Source organism: Geotrypetes seraphini, chromosome 3 (genome assembly GCF_902459505.1).
Source record: "Geotrypetes seraphini chromosome 3, aGeoSer1.1, whole genome shotgun sequence".
Lineage (NCBI taxonomy): Eukaryota > Metazoa > Chordata > Amphibia > Gymnophiona > Dermophiidae > Geotrypetes > Geotrypetes seraphini.
The window spans coordinates 52,415,435-52,434,521 of NC_047086.1; the positions used below are offsets into that span (position 1 = coordinate 52,415,435).

Below are 19,087 nucleotides of genomic sequence, written 5' to 3' on the forward strand. Positions count from 1 at the left end.
ACTATACTGTCTACTCTTCAAAGTAATTAACGGTACTGCACCCACCTACCTAAATGACCGCCTAAACCGTAACCTTCCAACCAGAACAAGAAGAACACTGACATCATTCACATACCCACCACTCAAGGGTACCCACCGCAAAAAGCTTTATGATAGCCTCCTGGCAACACATGCTGCAAAACTCGAACCTTCCATCACCAGATTGTTAACCACAACATCAGACCTCAAGACATTCCGTAAAGAAATCAAAACACTGCTGTTCAAAAAATATATACAATCTACCTAACCTCCCTCACCCCTTCCCCCAAGAAACCAAAACACTGCCGTCCAAAACATCTTCCGATGTTATTAAGTCTTTACTATCATTCTGTTATTAAGTCTCAATCCTCAAACTGTATTCTCTATTGTCATGTACCATCCTGGAAATGTCCAGTTCTCTTCTTATGTAATCCGCTTTGAACCGCAAGGTACAAGCGGAATAAAAATCACTAATGTAATGTAATGTAATGTAATGTAATATTATAAAACCATAATAAAACAGACACACAAACAATCCTCAGAAATCATATCTACAAACTAATACCATGGCTTATATAATGAAAATCATGAATAGTTCATCAACTATGCCAGAGAAGAGAATTATTAGCTAGAAAAAGGCATCTACAAATAATTGTGCCTTGAGTAATTTTCTAAACAAGCCCTTTTCACGACAATTTCGTATTTGGCCCACAAGGGAGTTCCATATTTTAACTCCTGCGCAACAAAAAGTCATTTTACCAGTCTCCACAAGCCTCGGGTTAACGCTCGTCTTCAGTAAAGCTAAATTCTCAGAACGTAATGATCTATTTGCATATTATTTTTAAACAATTCTAGTATGATTCCATACAAGAATTGATGGCAAATCATTACTGCTTTATATTCTGAAAGCAACTGGTAACCATTGCAATTGTTGGCGATAGGGCAAAATGTGATCATATTTCGACAATCCCATTATCAATCTTGCTGCTGCGTTTTGTATAACCTGCAATGCCCTGCACCTTGCTTTTCTTATTCCAAGGTACAGGGCATTGCAGTAATCAAGTCTCAACAAGACCATAGCCTGGACTACAGTACGGAAATCATATAGCGATAGCATTGGTTTTGGTCAGTGTAACAAATGCATTTGTGCAAAACATATTTGTACGGTCTTAGTTTCTTGCAACTTCATTGTAAGGCCAGAATCAAGCCTTACACCTACAATGGTCATAAACTCATGTACTGGAAGAACATTGTCAATTACTTTTACTTCTTTAGGCCACTGATGATCAGGCTTTCCTACAAGCATTATTTCGGTTTTATCCACATTTAATTTCAAACCTTGTTCTCCCATCCACTCCTCAATTTTACACATATATTTACTCAATGATTTTTCAAAATTAATATCCCATCCATCTACTGGGAAAAAGAACATGATATCGCTGCATATATTTGATATTCAACTCCTAAAGATTTAAATAATTGGCCTTTAGCAGCCATATAGATGTTAAATAATAGGGCAGAAAGCGCCAAACCATGTGGTACTCCGGTCCTAGCTGAGTATTTTCCTGAGATCTTACATCAAGTCGTTTCAAGTTTTTATTATAATTTGATTGAGTCGCTTATCCAATTTCTAAGCGAGATACAAATTAAAATATAATAGGGAAAACAAAAACATGACTAAAATAAAAACAACGCCAATAACAGGATAATTTAAATAATTTAAATGAAATATCAAATAAGTGGCGTACTAATGGTTGACAGATTGACAGACAAACATGAGACAGAAAGGAAGCTGGGTTGGAACTACAAGTTATATAAAAAAAGGTATTTTTAAACCAATTAAAAACATCATTCATTCCAAAGTTATACAGTCTCACCAGCAATTTATGAAGATCAACCGCATCAAATGCTCCAGATATATCCAAAGACACAAGACAGAATGTTGGTTCATCCCTAGTCGCAGAGTATCAATTAAGATCAATAATAATTATATGCTATAAGCTTTCCTAAAGTCAAATTGATTACAGTCCAGCCAACCAGTCTTCTGTATAAAATTATCTAACTGAGAGAGAACTATTTTTTCTAGAACCTTTCCAATAAATGGTACAATGGAAATTGGTCGGAAATTTTTCATAACACTTATTTCCAGGTTTTTTCGCTTCAAAACTGGTTTAACCGTAGATTGCTTGCAAACCCCCAGAAAAATTCCATCTTCCAGTGATTTGTTTACAGTTTTAGTAATTACCATGGTTACCTTATTAACCATTTGTCTTATAATTGTTGAAGAGCAAGAATCTTGTATTGCATGGGTAGGTATACAGTCACAAATAACTTTATGAACCTCAGTTTCATCTACTCTATCAAACTGGGACCATTTCTCAATTTTCACATTCTTCTCCATACGTAAATCAAATTCAGTGGAAAACTGTTGAATTCCTCCCATTCTTTCCACTAGAAACTGAGCATACTTTTCCACATCTAAATCATGGTAATCAACTGAACCATCATACCCATTAATCAAATAACTAACTGTATTAAACAATTCTTTTAGTCTCTTCAAAGCCTGAATAACCCGTTCCTTATAGTAGTCATTCCGTTCATTCTCATACAAACCAAGATATTCCATAATGCGAATTTTGAAGCTTTCATAGTACTCAATATCTTTCGTCCTATGCCATAGGTACTCTGCCTTTCTAACTTCACTTCTAACCTGTACTATCACCTCAGATCTCCATGGGCAAGATTTATATTGTCCTTTCAACACAACTGATTTGTCAGGTGCAATAACATTCAATGCATTTGTCAAACCTTTATGCCATTTACACACCATCACATCTACTGAATCATTCTCATCAATCTTTACACAAGACAACCATTCCTTTTCTAAATCTTTTATATCAAAGTGTGGTCTTATCTGTCGCGCTTCTTTCTTCTCCTGACTCATATATTACCCAAGCTCAAAAGATAACATTTGTGGTCCGACCAATCCACCTGTCCAACCTGCAAAGTATTTTCAAGCAACCTCATGCAGTCATGGGATATAAAAATGAAGTCTAATACATGACCTGCTTGATATGCGCTTTCTTTCACCATCTGTTCTAAATTTAAAGCGGAAAGTGACACAAAAACATGATCTGGATCAGCCTCTCCAATTTCCTGAGGATTTAAATGAACATTAAAATCGCCTAAAATACAAAGTTTACTAAGATCAATATTTAAACCCATTATAAAATCTAAAAATGGGAGCCCATGATTAGCAGCTATCCCCGGAGGAAGATAAACCAAACACATCACATAAAAATCATCCCTCACCACTACACATTCACCCAACTCACACACCATTTTATCAACCATCTTGAATACCAGGTTTTGTCTTGAGAAAACTACCAAACCTCCTCCTCTTTTTGTCTTTTCGACATGCCCATTCCCAACCAAACCCAGGTGGACCACATTGTCTGATTAATATTAAATCAGACTCAAGGAACCAAGGTTCGGTTACACACAATAAATCATATGCACTCTCACTTAATAAATCATAAATTTAAACCACCTTATTCCTTGCTGACCTAACATTTATATATCCACTTTTAATCCTAGCTTGACATTCATTCATCATAACTACAATCTTCAAATCCATGGTCACACCCGGTATTCTCATCTACAAGAAGGCATATTCCATAATCTCCCATATCTCCCTTGTCCTACTAAAACAGTAATTGGTTCATTATCCATAACCCTTAAATAAACCCTTACCCAAAGCCTCCCCAAAGTCTCACCCAAAGGAGCACTCCAGGAAACATCTACAGAGGCACCTAACGGCATTTCTGGCATTGGTCATGCCTACACTGGCTATAGGTACCGTTTAGAAGGTGCAGGTATGAGGCTACATTTTTAATTTAAACATAGTAACATAAATATAGTAAATAATGGCAGATAAAGATTTGAATGGTCCATCTAGTCTGCCCAATGGTTATATGCATTAGAAATTCATGATTAAGTTAGAAACACAGAAACAAAGAAACATGACGGCAGATAAAGGCCAAATGGCCCATCTAGTCTGCCCATCTGGGAGACTGTTCCACGCATCTACTACCTTTTCTGTAAAATAGTATTTCCTTAGATTAACCTGGAGCCTATCACCTCTTAATTTCATCCTATGCTCTCTCATTGCAGAGTTTCCTTTCAAATGAAAGAAACTCGACTCATATACATTTATATTACTTAGGTAAACGTCTCTATCATAGCTCCTCTCTCCCACCTTTAAAAGTATGTCTTATATTTCTGGAATATTCACATAGTACTAATGGAATATGAATATATATTTTAATTGTCCTGTTAATCAACTGACTTCTAATCCTGTAGAAACTTTCAAAATCCTTATATTGAAATAAACTTATCAAATGTTCCAATTACAGAAATAGTGAAAACAAGTTAAAGAAGTGCTCTGAACCATACTAGTGGAAAGAGATATAAAGTATCATCACCGCACTTCTTATGATCCAGTCCATCACCCTTATCACCACCACAGTGTGATACATTCTTACTTAGCTTTTGTTGGTTTCCAACATAGACGCTACAGCTCTCCCTAACAGGGGAAATATTTATGCTTTTTAGTGGTGTATTCCACAAGATGATTCCAAGGAGAGCAAGCTACAATTTCATATGAAATGATCATCTTCATATCCACCAACCAACCAAAAGCTAAGTAAGATTGTATCACACTGTGGTGATAAGGGTGGTGGATTGGAACATAAGAAGTGCGGTGATCGTTCCTTATATCTCTTGCCTCCAGTATGTAAGAATTTTATGGTTTTAGCACTTTCACTTTTTTCATTTTTTCTGTAGTTGGAACATTTGATTAGTTTATTTCAATATAAGGATTTTGAAAGTTTCTACAGTCCTGGTTTTAGGATTAGAACTTATTTTTCTGGGCCATAGACTGTAGAAGTCTGCCTGGTAGTTCTTTGGTTCCAAGTACTGGAGTTGCTGTTGAAGCTCACTCCAGCCTATCTAAACCATCCCAAATTACTGAAATTCCCATAGCCCTTCCCAGTCCATCCTAAACCGATTAGCCATATGCAGGACACAGACCCTATTTTTTTCCATTTATACCCTTCACTTTCTGATTAGAGATCCTCTGTTAGTCCAAAGTTTTTTTATTTTTATTTTTTTTAATTCTATCACCATTTTGCTCTCCACAACCTCTCTAGGGAGGGCATTTCAGGCATCAACCACCCTTTCCTTGGGTTGTTATGTAGGTTTTAAGGCAGCGGTACAATGCTTACCACTGCCTAACTTAAAACGCCATTTGTAGAATCATAAGAACATAAGAAGTGCCTCTGCTGGGTCAGACCGGAGGTCCATCGTGCCCAGCAGTCCGCTCGCGCACCGGCCCGACAGGTCCAGGACCTATGTAGTAGTCCTCTATCTATACCCTTCTATTCCTTTTCCTTCAGAAAATTGTCCAATCCCTTCTTGAACCCTAATACCATACTCTGTCCTGTCACGCCCTCTGGAAGCGCATTCTAGGTGTCCACCACACGTTGGGTGAAGAAAAACTTCCTAGCATTGGTTTTGAATCTGTCCCCTTTCAACTTTTCCGAATGCCCTCTCATTTTTGTAGTTTTTGAAAGTTTGAAGAATCTGTCCCTCTCCACTTTCTCTATGCCCTTCATGATCTTATAGGTCTCAATCATGTCCCCTCTAAGTCCAGAGAAAAGAGCCCCAGTTTCTCCAGTCTCTCAGTGTATGAAAGGTTTTCCATTCCTTTTATCAAACGTGTCGCTCTCCTCTGAACTCTCTCGAGTATCGCCATATCCTTTTTAAGGTATGGCGACCAATATTGGGCGCAGTACTCCAGATGCAGACGCACCATCGCCCGATACAACAGCAGGATAACTTCTTTCGTTCTGGTTGTAATACCCTTCTTGATTATACCTAGCATTCTATTTGCTCTCTTGGCAGCCTCTGTGCACTGTGTCGACGGCTTCATTGTTTTGTCCACTATTACCCCCAAGTCTCTCACTCAATAACATCCCTCCCATTGGCGGCCCCAAGATGAGTAGAATTACTTCACTTTTTAAAAAACTAATTTTAAACATGAAACATCTGGTGATCAATGCAATAGAATTTAATTTGTACATACTAAAAATAGTGTGCGCTGCAAAATGCTTTAACTTATATGTACATGTTACAATGGTTACTCCATCACTTGAATGTGTATACGCTCATCTGCAGATAAATGAGGCATCATACAGAGTGAAGGAGTGGCCTGATAATCAAAGCAGTAAAGTAAGAACCAGGAAAATAGAAACATAGAAAAATGACGACAGAAAAGGGCCAAAAACCCATCAAGTCTGCCCACACTAAAGATCCCCTTCCCTAAATTTATCCTCCCAGATATCCTATATCTCATCAAGTCTGCCTATTCTGATGACCCTCCCCCCGCTTTTACTTTCTTAGAGATCCCACATGCGCATCCCATTTATTCTTAAAATCTGGCACACTGCTGGCCTTGACCACCTGCACAGGAAGTCTATTCCAATGATCAACCACTCTTTCGGTGAAGAAATACTTCCTGATATCGCCATGAAATTTCCCGCCCCTGATTTTTAGTGGATGCCCTCTTGTGGCCGAGGGTCCTTTAAGAAAGAAAATATCATCTTCCTCCTCGATATAACCGGTGATATACTTAAACGTCTCAATCATGTCTCCCCTCTCCCTACGTTCTTCGAGAGAGTACAGCTGCAATTTATTCAGCCTCTCCTCGTATGAGAGATCCTTTAGCCCTGAGACCATCCTGGTGGCCATACGCTGAACCGACTCAACTCTCAGTACATCTTTACGGTAGTGTGGCCTCCTGAATTGCACACAGTATTCCAGATGAGGTCTCACCATGGATCTGTACAATGGCATTATGACCTCCGGCTGACGAAACTTCTATGGATACATCTCAAATTCTGCTCTACTTATTGATTTTTCTTGGGGAAGTCACCTAAACCTCTGTTCCCTCAGGTGCAAACTTAGGCCTTGATTTACAAAGTTGTGGTGAAATAGCAAGTTTGACTGCTGTATTACCATTGGATTCACTGGCCCATAGGCCTCAAATAGAAAAAAACTAGCGACTCTCCCAGTAATTTTCTATACATTACAACAGCTAAGAACATCACACACTCCCGGCTATAGGCCTGCACAGAACTCAGGAACTTTATTTTGTATATACCTTAAAAATATTTGGTATATGTTAAATCATCCTAATCTATTTCTATCTTAACTCATCTATATTGTGTATGAAGACTAAAGTTATGTTTAGAAGTCACAAATGGATGATTTTCATGCAACAGTCAACACAGAAGCAACGGAAGTGATTAACAGATTATTTTGAGGTTTCTCACCTACCTTTCTGTTTCAGAAGTAGTGCTTTTCCTAGTCTGCTTTTGGCTGTTAGATCTCTCCATTTTCCTGGACTGTCTGTGAAATGAGATGATGTTAAAAAAAAGAAGACAAGAGAAACAACATAAACACATGAAGAAAGAGGCCACTGTTATGCAACAAAAATACAAAAAGAACAAAAAGATGAGTGGGAATTGTGAACACTGAAAATGTCTTCTCCCAAACTGCTTTACCCCTGGTATGTATTATTATACTTCATAGCTTGTCCTCTTAAGAGAAACAAGACAAACGAAGAAACTAAATGAGCCGGTGTTTGACTACTTAAAAGTGTGATTATCCCAATACTATTGGATGTTATTACACCCTTCATATAAACTGATGTACAAGATGACTACTTCTAAAGACCTCCTTACTCACAACTTCTTTCTATTATTAGATTTGAAAGTTGAGAGATAGTCGTAAAATACAGTATGATCAGTATAACCACATGTACGTAATATGTATGCTGATAACTGTACAAAGTACCGAGTTATATTTATCTAAACAATTGATATTTATGAAACTGCTGAGCTTTGTCAATCTTCTGGGATTTTTTCCCCCCCCCAAATGTTGATAACAATGGTTGGTCTAAATGCTCACACCTACCTACTGGCATATTTGAAAATCTGGTCACATTCAAGCCCTGATCCATTCAAGCCCCTCCCATGGGCATGCCCCCTTTGGAGAAGCATGTTATAGAAAATAGGAACCCTGGACCTGATTCTATAAATGGCGCCTAAATCCTTAGCACTGCTCAGCATGCTTGTCAATTAAACGCTAGGCGTCATTTATAGAATCGTGCCTAGGGGCGCCCAACTCAACTTAGGCACCAGTAGGAATCATAATACAGTATTAGATACCGGTATATTAGGTCAGTTGAGCCAACTGGTGTACGTGAACAAGGAACCCGATTCTATAATTGCGTGCCCAGTGGTGCACCTTTCTTCATGTGCTATTTATATAATCAGATGGTTTATGTCTGTCTTTGATTAGCACAATAGTGCCAATAGTTGCTTAGGAACTGTACAAGTAGTGTATAAGTATGATTCCAAATAAAGCTGTCTTTTGCAACTGACAGGGCATATTTGATATGGTTCCTAAGGTCTAAATTATAATTGGCACTACTTTTGATTTTTCTTTATTCCATAATCTTTCAGTTTTATGTAGTGAATGCCTGTATTTTGTGACTTTTTCAGATTCTTTATCTTCCACTCAACTGTCTCCTGAGTGTGTGTGTTTATGTGCATGTATATATGTATATTGTACTGCATATATGTACACTTCTTCCTCGTTATTCGCGGGGGATAGGGGCAGAGCCGGACCGCGAATGGCGAAAAACCGTGAATATCCGGCTCTGACCCACCCCCGCCTCTCTTCCGCCTTCCCCCAGCATCCCAGCCTTACCTGGTGTTCTAGCTGGTTTTCGGGGCAGGAGCGATCTTCCTACACTCCTGCCCTGTGCAGACAGCCATTAACAAATGGCTGTGGGGAGTTCCCGTAGTCTCTCAAGAGACTACGGGAACTCCCCACAGCCATTTCCTAATGGCTATCTGCACGGGGCAGGAGCGTAGGAAGATCGCTCCTGCCCCGAAAACCAGCTAGACCACCAGGAAAGGCCGGGATGCCGGGGGAAAGACAAAAATATGGGGGCTTTTTTTCCTCTTCCCCCCCCCAAAAAAAATTGCAATTATGTGAAATCGCAAGTAGGGAAACCGCGAATGGGGAGGGGGAAGTGTATATATCTACATCTACATACATACACATCACCCAATTTTTATAAAAACAGCACACAAAATCTTTCTCTTTTTTTTCTTTGCTCTTAAAGTAATCTTTGAAAATATGTATCATTGGAGCATGAGACTCAGCAGAAATATATATCTCCTTGATTGTACTCAAGTTATAATACTGTATATTCCTCAGATATTCAGCCAGCAGTGGTCAGCATGTTCTTTAAAACTCTGTCACCAGCTAAATTATGCCCCAATACCATACTATACGATACAATCTCTTATTTCCTGAAATTTTCCACAAGGATTCAATGTGACTTACAATAAGAATTGTAACAGACATAACATTGAATATTGGGGCATAGTTCTCAGTCGATATTCATCCAGACCCACATAGTTTTGTAGGCCCCAGCCCGATATTCAGTCGCTTCTGCCTACTTGCAGCTCCCATAGTACTACGCAAAGTACTGCAAGCTGCTACAAGAGGTCATGGCAGCCATTTTGAAAAGGCATTGCAAAGGAACAGGAACGAGGGGGCCTGTCCCTGTTGGACCACCAGGGGAGGCCTACCTGCACATGGGAGGAGGTGAGCAGGCATGGGGTGCTTTGATTCCAGCAGAGGAGAGTGGGGAGAGAGGAGGCATTCATGGGGGGCAGGAGGGGTGTGGGGTGTTTTCTTATAAAACAAAACAAGAAAAATACTTATGCAGGCCCCAGCTGAATATCACCAGAGCCTCAGCTCCACCTTCTGGCCTACCTCTGTCTGGCCCACTTTTTTTGGGCCTGTCAGAGCCAAAATTCAGCAACACTGCCCAACTTAGTACCACTGAATATCATTAGCTGCAATTAGCTATTTAAATGGGTCAGAGCCTCTACTTTGCCTGTTTAAATCTCTGAATATCAGACCCATTGAGTAGTCATGCTTTGTGATAAGGAAATAAATATGATACTAATACAGAATATAGAGCTAGATATATTTTAAGATCCTGATATTTAGTGGTACTTATCTGGGACCAGCCACAGATATTTTTCAGCAGCATTATTCATGTAATGCTGCTGAAAATCTCTCTACCAACTGTTATCCTGGTACTGTTGATAATCAGCACTGCTGAATATCAGCTGTATTCAGATAACTTCTGGAAACTACGTTAGATATTCAGCACCTGTATCTTGGTATGGCCCAGCACTGAATATCTAAGTATAAATTTCAATATTGCAGTCAATATGGACTGTGATGTGTAAATATTAACCTCTTACTTAGTAACAAGGCACACAGAAAATTATGCTGCATTAGATTGAAAACTAGAAATAAGGCAAGGAGTATTTTCAGTAATTGCATACACTGCTCTTAGTTATGATCGGCATTTTCTTGAAAGCATGGATACCTCTGTGTCGATCCAGGTTTAGCACTTAGGTGGTTTATACTTTCTTGTTTTGGAGTGCAAGAATCCAGTGTCCTGGTTCTTCACAAAGGGTGGGAACATGGACGTGAATTGGTACAGAATGAACAGACAGAAACAGAGAGATGGTCACATGAAGTGCAAATGGAATGAGTAGGCAAGATGCTATACACAACATGAGTGCATGATGGTTTGAGATCTTAATTTACATGCATATAAAAGGGGAACCAATGGCATCTAGAGAAGGCTATAATTAAATGCCAAATTAAAATATGAAAGAGTACTCCCAAGTTCCAAAATATGGACAGAACATACTACTCCTGTCACATGGTGACACATTATTTATTTAAAAGGAAAACAGATATTTCAAGCAAACAATATTACCCAAAATAAAGGGTGCATGCTTATTTCAAGAGCAGCATGAATTACATTTTTGTTCCAAGGCTAGTACATTATAACATGATTACGTAATACAGTGGTGCCTCACACAACGAACTTAATTGGTTCCAGGAGCAAGTTTGTTATGTGAAACGTTCGTTATGTGAAACGCGTTTTCCCATAAGAATACATGTAAAAAAAAATAATTCGTTCTGCAGCATAAAATATGCTAAGATGACATAAAAAAAGATAAATTTTTGGTTATTATTTTTATTTAGATACATCTAAAAACATAATTGTTTTTTAAAACAACACACATTTTTTAAATTTAAAGACAGACTAAGTAGAGTCTAATTTTACAGTGAGAGAGGGCAGAGTCTCAGCGGCAAAAACTGGGACTTAACTGTTCATTTTTTTTTTTTTTCTACCGTGTTTCCCCGATAAGGCAGGGCCATCAAATAAGACAGCCCCCCCTTTTTAGAAAAAAATGTAAAATAAGGCACCCCCCCGCAAATAAGCCACCCACCGATACCTGCGCTTACCCGAATCGGGTGGTACGGTGGGTGACTCCGTGTGGTCCCTGGCACCCCCGACACGATCGGGGCAAGAGGGAGCTCAAGCCCTCTTGCCCCCCGACTCCCCGACACGATCGGGGCAAGAGGGAGCTCAAGCCCTCTTGCCCCCCCGACTCCCCGACACGATCGGGGCAAGAGGGAGCTCAAGCCCTCTTGCCCCCCCCCCGACTCCCCGACACGATCGGGGCAAGAGGGAGCTCAAGCCCTCTTGCCCCCCGACTCCCCGACACGATCGGGGCAAAAGGGAGCCCAAGCCCTCTTGCCCCGCCGATTCCCCAACTCCCCGACAATATCGGGCCAGGAGGGAGCCCAAGTCCTCCTGGCCACGGCGACCCCCTAACCCCACCCTGCACTACATTACGGGCAGGAGGGATCCCAGGCCCTCCTGCCCTCGACGCAAACCCCCCTCCCCCCAACGACCGCCCCCCCCAAGAACCTCCGACCGCCCTCCCAGCCGACCCGCGACCCCCCTGGCCGACCCCCACGACACCCCCATCCCCCTTCCCCGTACCTTTCTGTAGTTGGCCGGACAGACGGGAGCCAAACCCGCCTGTCCGGCAGGCAGCCATCGACGGAATGAGGCCGGATTGGCCCATCCGTCCCAAAGCTCCGCCTACTGGTGGGGCCTAAGGCGCCTGGGCCAATCAGAATAGGCCCGGGAGCCTTAGGTCCCTCCTGGGGGCAGGGCCTGAGGCACATGGTCGGGTTGGGCCCATGTGCCTCAGGCCCCGCCCCCAGGAGGGACCTAAGGCTCCCGGGCCTATTCTGATTGGCCCAGGCGCCTTAGGCCCCACCAGTAGGCGGAGCTTTGGGACGGATGGGCCAATCCGGCCTCATTCCGTCGATGGCTGCCTGCCGGACAGGCGGGTTTGGCTCCCGTCTGTCCGGCCAACTACAGAAAGGTACGGGGAAGGGGGTTGGGGGTGTCGTGGGGGTCGGCCAGGGGGGTCGCGGGTCGGCTGGGAGGGCGGTCGGAGGTTCTTGGGGGGGGCGGTCGTTGGGGGGAGGGGGGTTTGCGTCGAGGGCAGGAGGGCCTGGGATCCCTCCTGCCCGTAATGTAGTGCAGGGTGGGGTTAGGGGGTCGCCGTGGCCAGGAGGACTTGGGCTCCCTCCTGGCCCGATATTGTCGGGGAGTTGGGGAATCGGCGGGGCAAGAGGGCTTGGGCTCCCTTTTGCCCCGATCGTGTCGGGGAGTCGGGGGGCAAGAGGGCTTGAGCTCCCTCTTGCCCCGATCGTGTCGGGGAGTCGGGGGGGGCAAGAGGGAGCCAGGCGGAGAGAGGGCAGTTAAGCAGTGCCTGCGCGGAAGGATGCAGCTCGGGCGACTTCGTTGTGTGAAACGAAGTTCGTTGTACGGATCAAGACATAAAGTTCGTTGTGCGCAGCGTTCGCTGTGCGAGGCGTCCGTTATGCGAGGCACCACTGTAAATGCAATATAATACTATATAGAGAGGTTCATTTTCAAAGCACATAGACTTACAAAGTTACATATGCTATTATGTAATTGTATAAGTCTATGTTCTTTGAAAATGCATATCATAATATAATAAAAGATCTGTTAAGACAGTAATAAAATTGCAATTTGAAATTTTTGCATAAATCGCCTCAACCAATTCAGTAGATTGAACTCAGAAAGCCTTTTAGACTTAGGGCTCTTTTTACTAAGGTGCGCTAGCATTTTTAGCACATGCTACATTGCCATGCGTGCTAACTAAACTAAACCTTGGGTTTATATACCGCACCATCTCCACGAATGCGGAGCTCGGCACGGTTTACAGGAAGAAAGATGAGAGAGGAACTACAGTGGAGAGATTAAAGAGTTAGGTGTAAAGGGGGAAGGTGAGAGGCCTAAGAGGGGGGAAGTGTTACAGTTTTGAGAATAGCCAGGTTTTTAGGTGTTTGCGGAAGAGTTGGAGGGAGCTTGAGGTTCGGAGAGGGGAGGGGAGGTTATTCCAGATCTCAGTGATTCTAAAGGGGAGGGATGACCCAAGTTTGCCTACATGGGAAATACCTTTTATGGAAGGGAAGGATAGTTTAAAAATTTGGGAGGATCTGGAGGAAGTAGGGGTTGGGGAGTTCCAGGATAGAGGGATAACGGCAGGAAGGATGCCATGTAGGATCTTGTAGGCCAGACACGCACATTTGAAGTGGATCCTGGGGATTACTGGGAGCCAATGGAGCTTAGACAGGAGTGGTGAGACGTGATCAAATTTGCTTTTCGCGAAAACAAGCTTAGCTGCGGCGTTCTGAATCCGCTGAAGTCTGTGGAGGCTTTTCTTGGTTAGGCTGAGGTAGATAGAATTGCAATAATCCAATCTGGAGAGGATGATGGATTGTACTAGGACTGCAAAGTGTTTTTGGTGAAAATAGGGTCTGACTTTCCTTAGCATGTGAAGGCTGAAGAAGCATTTCTTCACCAGGGATTGGAGATGTTCGTTGAAGGATAGAGAAGAGTCTAAGGTGACACCCAGAACTTTGCTTGAGAACTCGAGCTGTAATGGGGGGCCGGAGGACAATGGGATGGAGGAAGGTAGATGGTCTAATTTTGGGCCGAGGCAAAGGAGTTTTGTTTTGGACTCGTTTAGTTTCATATGCATTGTGAATGCCCAGGATTGGAGGTTCTTTATGCATGAGGATATGTTCGTGGAGAGGTTAGTGAGGTTCGAGTCGGTCTCAAGGAGGACGAGGATGTCATCAGCGTAAGTGTAAAGAGTTTCAAGGGGGGATAGTTGGAGTAGTTTCAGGGAGGACATGAAATGTTAAAGAGGATTGGGGAGAGGGGTGAGCCTTGTGGGACACCACAAGTCGGGGTCCAGGGGGAGGATGAGGTGCCGCTCATGTTAACCATGTAAGAGTGGGAGCGCAAGAATTTGGAGAACCAATCAAGAACTATGGAGCTAATGCCTATCTCGGAGAGTTGGAAAATTAGAATGTCGTGGTGGACAACGTCAAAAGCTGCGGAGAGGTCGAATTGTAGAAGGACAGCAAACTTGTTACGAGAATGCAGTTGCTGAACCTTAGAGATTAGAGAGGCCAATAGGGATTCAGTGCAGAAGTTGGGTCTGAAGCCATATTGGTAAGGTAAGAGGATGGAGAATCTTTCTAAGTAGGAAGAGAGCTGGGTAGATATGATAGATAACCCTGCGCTATGTACCAAAAACTAATGTCAGCTCAATGGTGGCATTAACGTCTAGTGCGCACTAAAACCCCTAGCACAGCTTAATAAAAGGAGCCCTTAATTTTTTTTGGGGGGGTTGTGGCTTGATCTGAGATAAAATATTTGAAATAATTGCACAGTATCTCAAAGTTTATTTTATACTATTCTAGAAATGTAAAAATGTGGTAACAAAAACTCTACTAAGCCTAGAAAAAAAAGAGAGATACAAATTTAGCTCATAAAAACATTCCTTGTTTCTCTATTACACAGTGTCTAAAAAGGGCAAATAAAAAATAGTGGCACAAGCATCTTGGGATATATTTAAACAAAAGCTGCTACTATATGCAGTAGGTAAAACAAAATGTATTGTGGCACCGCATATCCTCTTTCACAAATCATGTCCTCATCCTCCCAGACTTTGTTGAATTGCCAGTAACCTATTTCTGGTGTGACTGAAAACAGACAGCATTCAAAAATTGCATTATAAAATATTAATATACTGCTAGAAAGACCATCAGCTCCCAACCTATTCTTCAAGAACTGCTCTGCCATTCTTGTTTCAGGATATCCATAAAGCAGTTACTTACCGTAACAAGTTATTCAGGGACAGCAGGCAGATATTCTCAACATATGGGTGACGTCATCCACAGAGCCCCGATGCAGACAGTTTCAGAAGCAGACTTACTTGAAGAACTTTTAGAAAGTTTGCGACTGCCGCACCGCACTTGAGCGAGTGTCTTCCTGCCCGACGTAGGGCGTGCGTCTCCTCAGTTCAGGTAGCTAGCTAAGAAACCAACATGGGGAAGTGGGTGGGTTGTGAGAATATCTGCCTGCTGTCCCTGGATAACACCTGTTACGGTAAGTAACTGTGCTTTATGCCAGGACAAGCAGGCAGCATATTCTCACACATGGGTGATCTCCAAGCTAACCAGAATGGGATGGTGGGAGTGTTGGCAATTCAGGAGAATAAATTTTGTAATACTGCCTGGCCAAAGTTGCCATCTCATCTGGAAAAAGAATCCAGACAATAATGAGAGGTGACTGTATGAACCGAGGACCAAGTGGCAGCTTTGCAGATTTCCTCAATAAGAGTAGATCTAAGGAAAACTACAGATGCTGCCATTGCTCTAACTTTATGGGCTGTAACTCGACCTTCTAGATCAGTGGGCTGTAACTCGACCTTCTAGATCAGTGGGTCTCCAAAGTCCCTCCTCAAGGGCCGAATCCAGTCAGGTTTTCGGGATTTTCCCAATAAATATGCATGAGATCTATGTGCATGTACTGCTTTCAATGCATATTCATTGGGGAAAACCCGAAAACCTGACTGGATTCGGCCTTCGAGGAGGGACTTTGGAGACCCCTGTTCTAGATGCAGTCCAACCTGAGCATAACAGAAAGAGATGCAAGCAGCCAACCGGTTGGAGATGGTTCTCTTGAAAATTGGATGTCCCAACTTGTTTGGATCAAAGGAGATAAAAAATTGAGGAGAGGATCTCTGTGGCTTAGACCTTTGCAAGTAGAAAGCCAAAGCACGTTTGCAGTCCAGAGTATGAAGAGCTGTTTCTTCAGGGTGAGAATGAGGCTTTGGAAAAAAAAAACCACTGGAAGTACAATGGATTGATTGAGATGAAATTCTGAAACAACTTTTGGTAATAATTTAGGATGAGTGCGGAAAACCACCGTGTCATGCTGTGAAATACTGTGCAAGGTGGGTCCGCTACTAAAGCTTGTAGTTCACCGACTCTGCGAGCAGACATGAAAGCAATGAGGAAAACTACTTTCCAAGTGAGATATTTCAGATGAGCCGAAGACATTGATTCAAATGGAGGTTTCATCAACTGAGCAAGAACCACACTGAGATCCCAAACCACTGGAGGTGGTTTGACATTGAAAAGACCTTTCATAAATCTGGTAACCACAGGATGAGCAGATAAAGATTTCCCCTCCAAGGGCTGATGAAAAGCCACAATTGCACTGAGATGGGCTCTAATGGATGTTGAGGCCTGATTGAGATAAATGAAACAGGTAATCCAGAACTGAAGACAAGGAGGTAGACTGAGGCTCCTTGTGATGAAGAGCACACCAAGCAGAAAACCTAGTCCATTTCTGGTTGTAACAGTATCTAGTAGCAGGCTTCCTGGAAGCCTCTAAAATGTCTTTGACAGATTGAGAAAGCTGTAGACTGGCAGTTACGTTGAAAGGTACCAAGCTGTCAGGTGTAGGGACTGCAGGTTGGGATGAAGCAGAGAACCCTGACTCTATGTAAGCAGAGACGGAAAAATGGGTAGAAGTAGAGGCTCCCTGCTGCTGAGTTGAAGTAGAAGGAAGAACCAAGGTTGTCTGGGCCACTGAGGAGCTTTCAGAATCATGGTGGCATGTTTGTGTTTGACGAGTGTCTTGAGAATTAGAGGGAATGGAGGAAATGCATACAGAAATTTGTTCGTCTATTCCAGGAGAAAAGCATCTGCCTCCAAGTGGTAAGGAGAGTATATCCTGGGGCAAAATTGAGGCAGCTTATTGTTGTGTGGAGACGCAAAGAGATCTACTTGAAGAATCCCCCATTGAGAAAAAATGTGATGAAGAGGCGACGAATTGAGTGTCCATTCGTGAGGTTGTAGGAGATGACTCAATTTGTCCGCCAGACAGTTTTTCTCTCCTTGAATGTAGACGGCTTTTAGAAAGATGCTGTGAAAAATTGCCCACTTCCAAATCTGCTGAGCTTCTGTGCAAAAGGGAAGGGATCCTGTTCCACCCTGCTTGTTGACATAGTACATGGCTTCTTGATTGTCTGTACGAATGAGGACTACATGATCATGAAGAAGATACTGAAAAGCTTTGAGAGCATTGAAAATCGCTCTGAGTTCCAACAGATTGATGTGACACCAGCGATCTGTGCTGGACCAATGTCCTTGAGTACGGAGACCATCGAGATGAGCCCCCCAAGCATAGGTCGAGGAATCTGTTGTGAATACTTTCTGATGAGGAGGCATTTGAAACAGTAAACCTCTGGAGAAATTGGATGAAAGCATCCACCAGTGGAAAGACTGTTTGAACGAAGGAGTCAGGGTAATGTGCTGAGAGAGAGGGTCAGAAGTCTGCGCCCACTGAGATGCCAGGGTCCACTGAGGAATTCTGAGGTGAAGTCTGGCAAAAGGAGTCATGTGAAATGTAGAGGCCTTGTGACCAAGCAGAACCATCATGTGCCTCGCTGAAAGCGAAGTAAGGGGCAGAACTTTGTGACAAAGTTGTATGAGAGTATCCTGATGTTGTTGAGGAAGGAATGCTCTGAGTTGCACAGTGTCCAGTACAGCTCCAATGAACTGTAGAGTTTGAGAGGGTTGGATCTGGGATTTTGGAAAGTTTATTTTGAATCCCAAACTTTGTAGAAACCAAATAGTCCACTGGGTCACTACAATAACCCCCTGAGATGTGGAATCTTTGATGAGCCAGTCGTCCAAGTACGGAAAAACTGGAAGACCATGACTGCGCAGAGCTGCTGCCACTACTACTAGTCACTTGGTAACAACTCTGGGAGATGATGCCAGGCCGAAATCTGAGGAACTTGCAGGAGGCTGGATGAATGGGAATATGAGTGTAGGCCTCTTTGAGATCTAGAGAGCATAACCAATCATTGAGATCCAGAAGGGGATACAAAGATGCTAGAGACAGTATCCAAAATTTTTCTTTGACAAGAAATTTGTTGAGAGCTCTGAGGTCCAATATAGGTCGGAGATCTCCCATCTTCTTCGGGACAAGGAAGTAACGGGAGTAAAACCCCATGCTCTGCTGTTCCAGAGGAACGTTTTTGATGGCACGGAGATGAAGCAGAGCTTGAGCTTCCTGAAGAAGGGTGAGCTGCGACGAATTGGAAGGACACTCTCTAGGAGGGAGATCTGGTGGAACTTGAAGAGAATAACCTTCCCTGATGATTGTGAGGACCCAGAGGTCAGATGTAATTTGTTCCCAATGTTGATAAAAATGTTGAAGACAACCCCCGAAGTGAAGATGGATGTGCAAGATTGTCAAAAAGGCTGCATTGGCTTAGTTGTAGCAGGAGTCTGGGGCTTACGTTGCTGCTGTTGTTGTTTCAGAGGAGGTGGTCTAGAATAAGCCGGAAAGGAATTTTGTGGGTAGCGGCGCTGATAAGAAGAAGGTGGCTTATAAGCCTTAGCAGCTAAGGGTCTAGGCTTGGGCCTAATAAGAGAAGCAAAAGACTTTTTGTGCTCTGACAAGCGTTTCATGGCCGCTTTGATGGACTCGTCAAACAGCTCGTTTCCTTGGCATGGAATATTGGCGAGACAATCCTGGAGATTTGGATCCATGTCTACGATCCACAGCCAAGCCAACCGACTCATAGCCACAGAAAATGCAGTGACTTGTGATGACATTTCAAATGCATCGTAT

General features: G+C 42.7%; 1 protein-coding gene across 17 annotated transcripts in view; it reads right to left on the reverse strand.

Moving 5' to 3' along the window:
- Nucleotides 1-19,087, reverse strand: part of RIMS1 (regulating synaptic membrane exocytosis 1) — a 753,464-nt gene that overhangs the window by 237,221 nt on the left and 497,156 nt on the right. For 10 of the 17 annotated variants that reach the window (XM_033935980.1, XM_033935982.1, XM_033935989.1 and 7 more), the window contains 2 exons: nucleotides 10,562-10,639; nucleotides 7,417-7,488 (listed from right to left, as the gene is read on the reverse strand). In XM_033935980.1, coding sequence (XP_033791871.1) covers nucleotides 7,417-7,488; nucleotides 10,562-10,639 — 150 coding nt within the window. The remainder of the gene's footprint in view (nucleotides 1-7,416; nucleotides 7,489-10,561; nucleotides 10,640-19,087) is intronic. The other 7 variants (XM_033935996.1, XM_033935991.1, XM_033935985.1 and 4 more) reach the window with 1 other exon arrangement.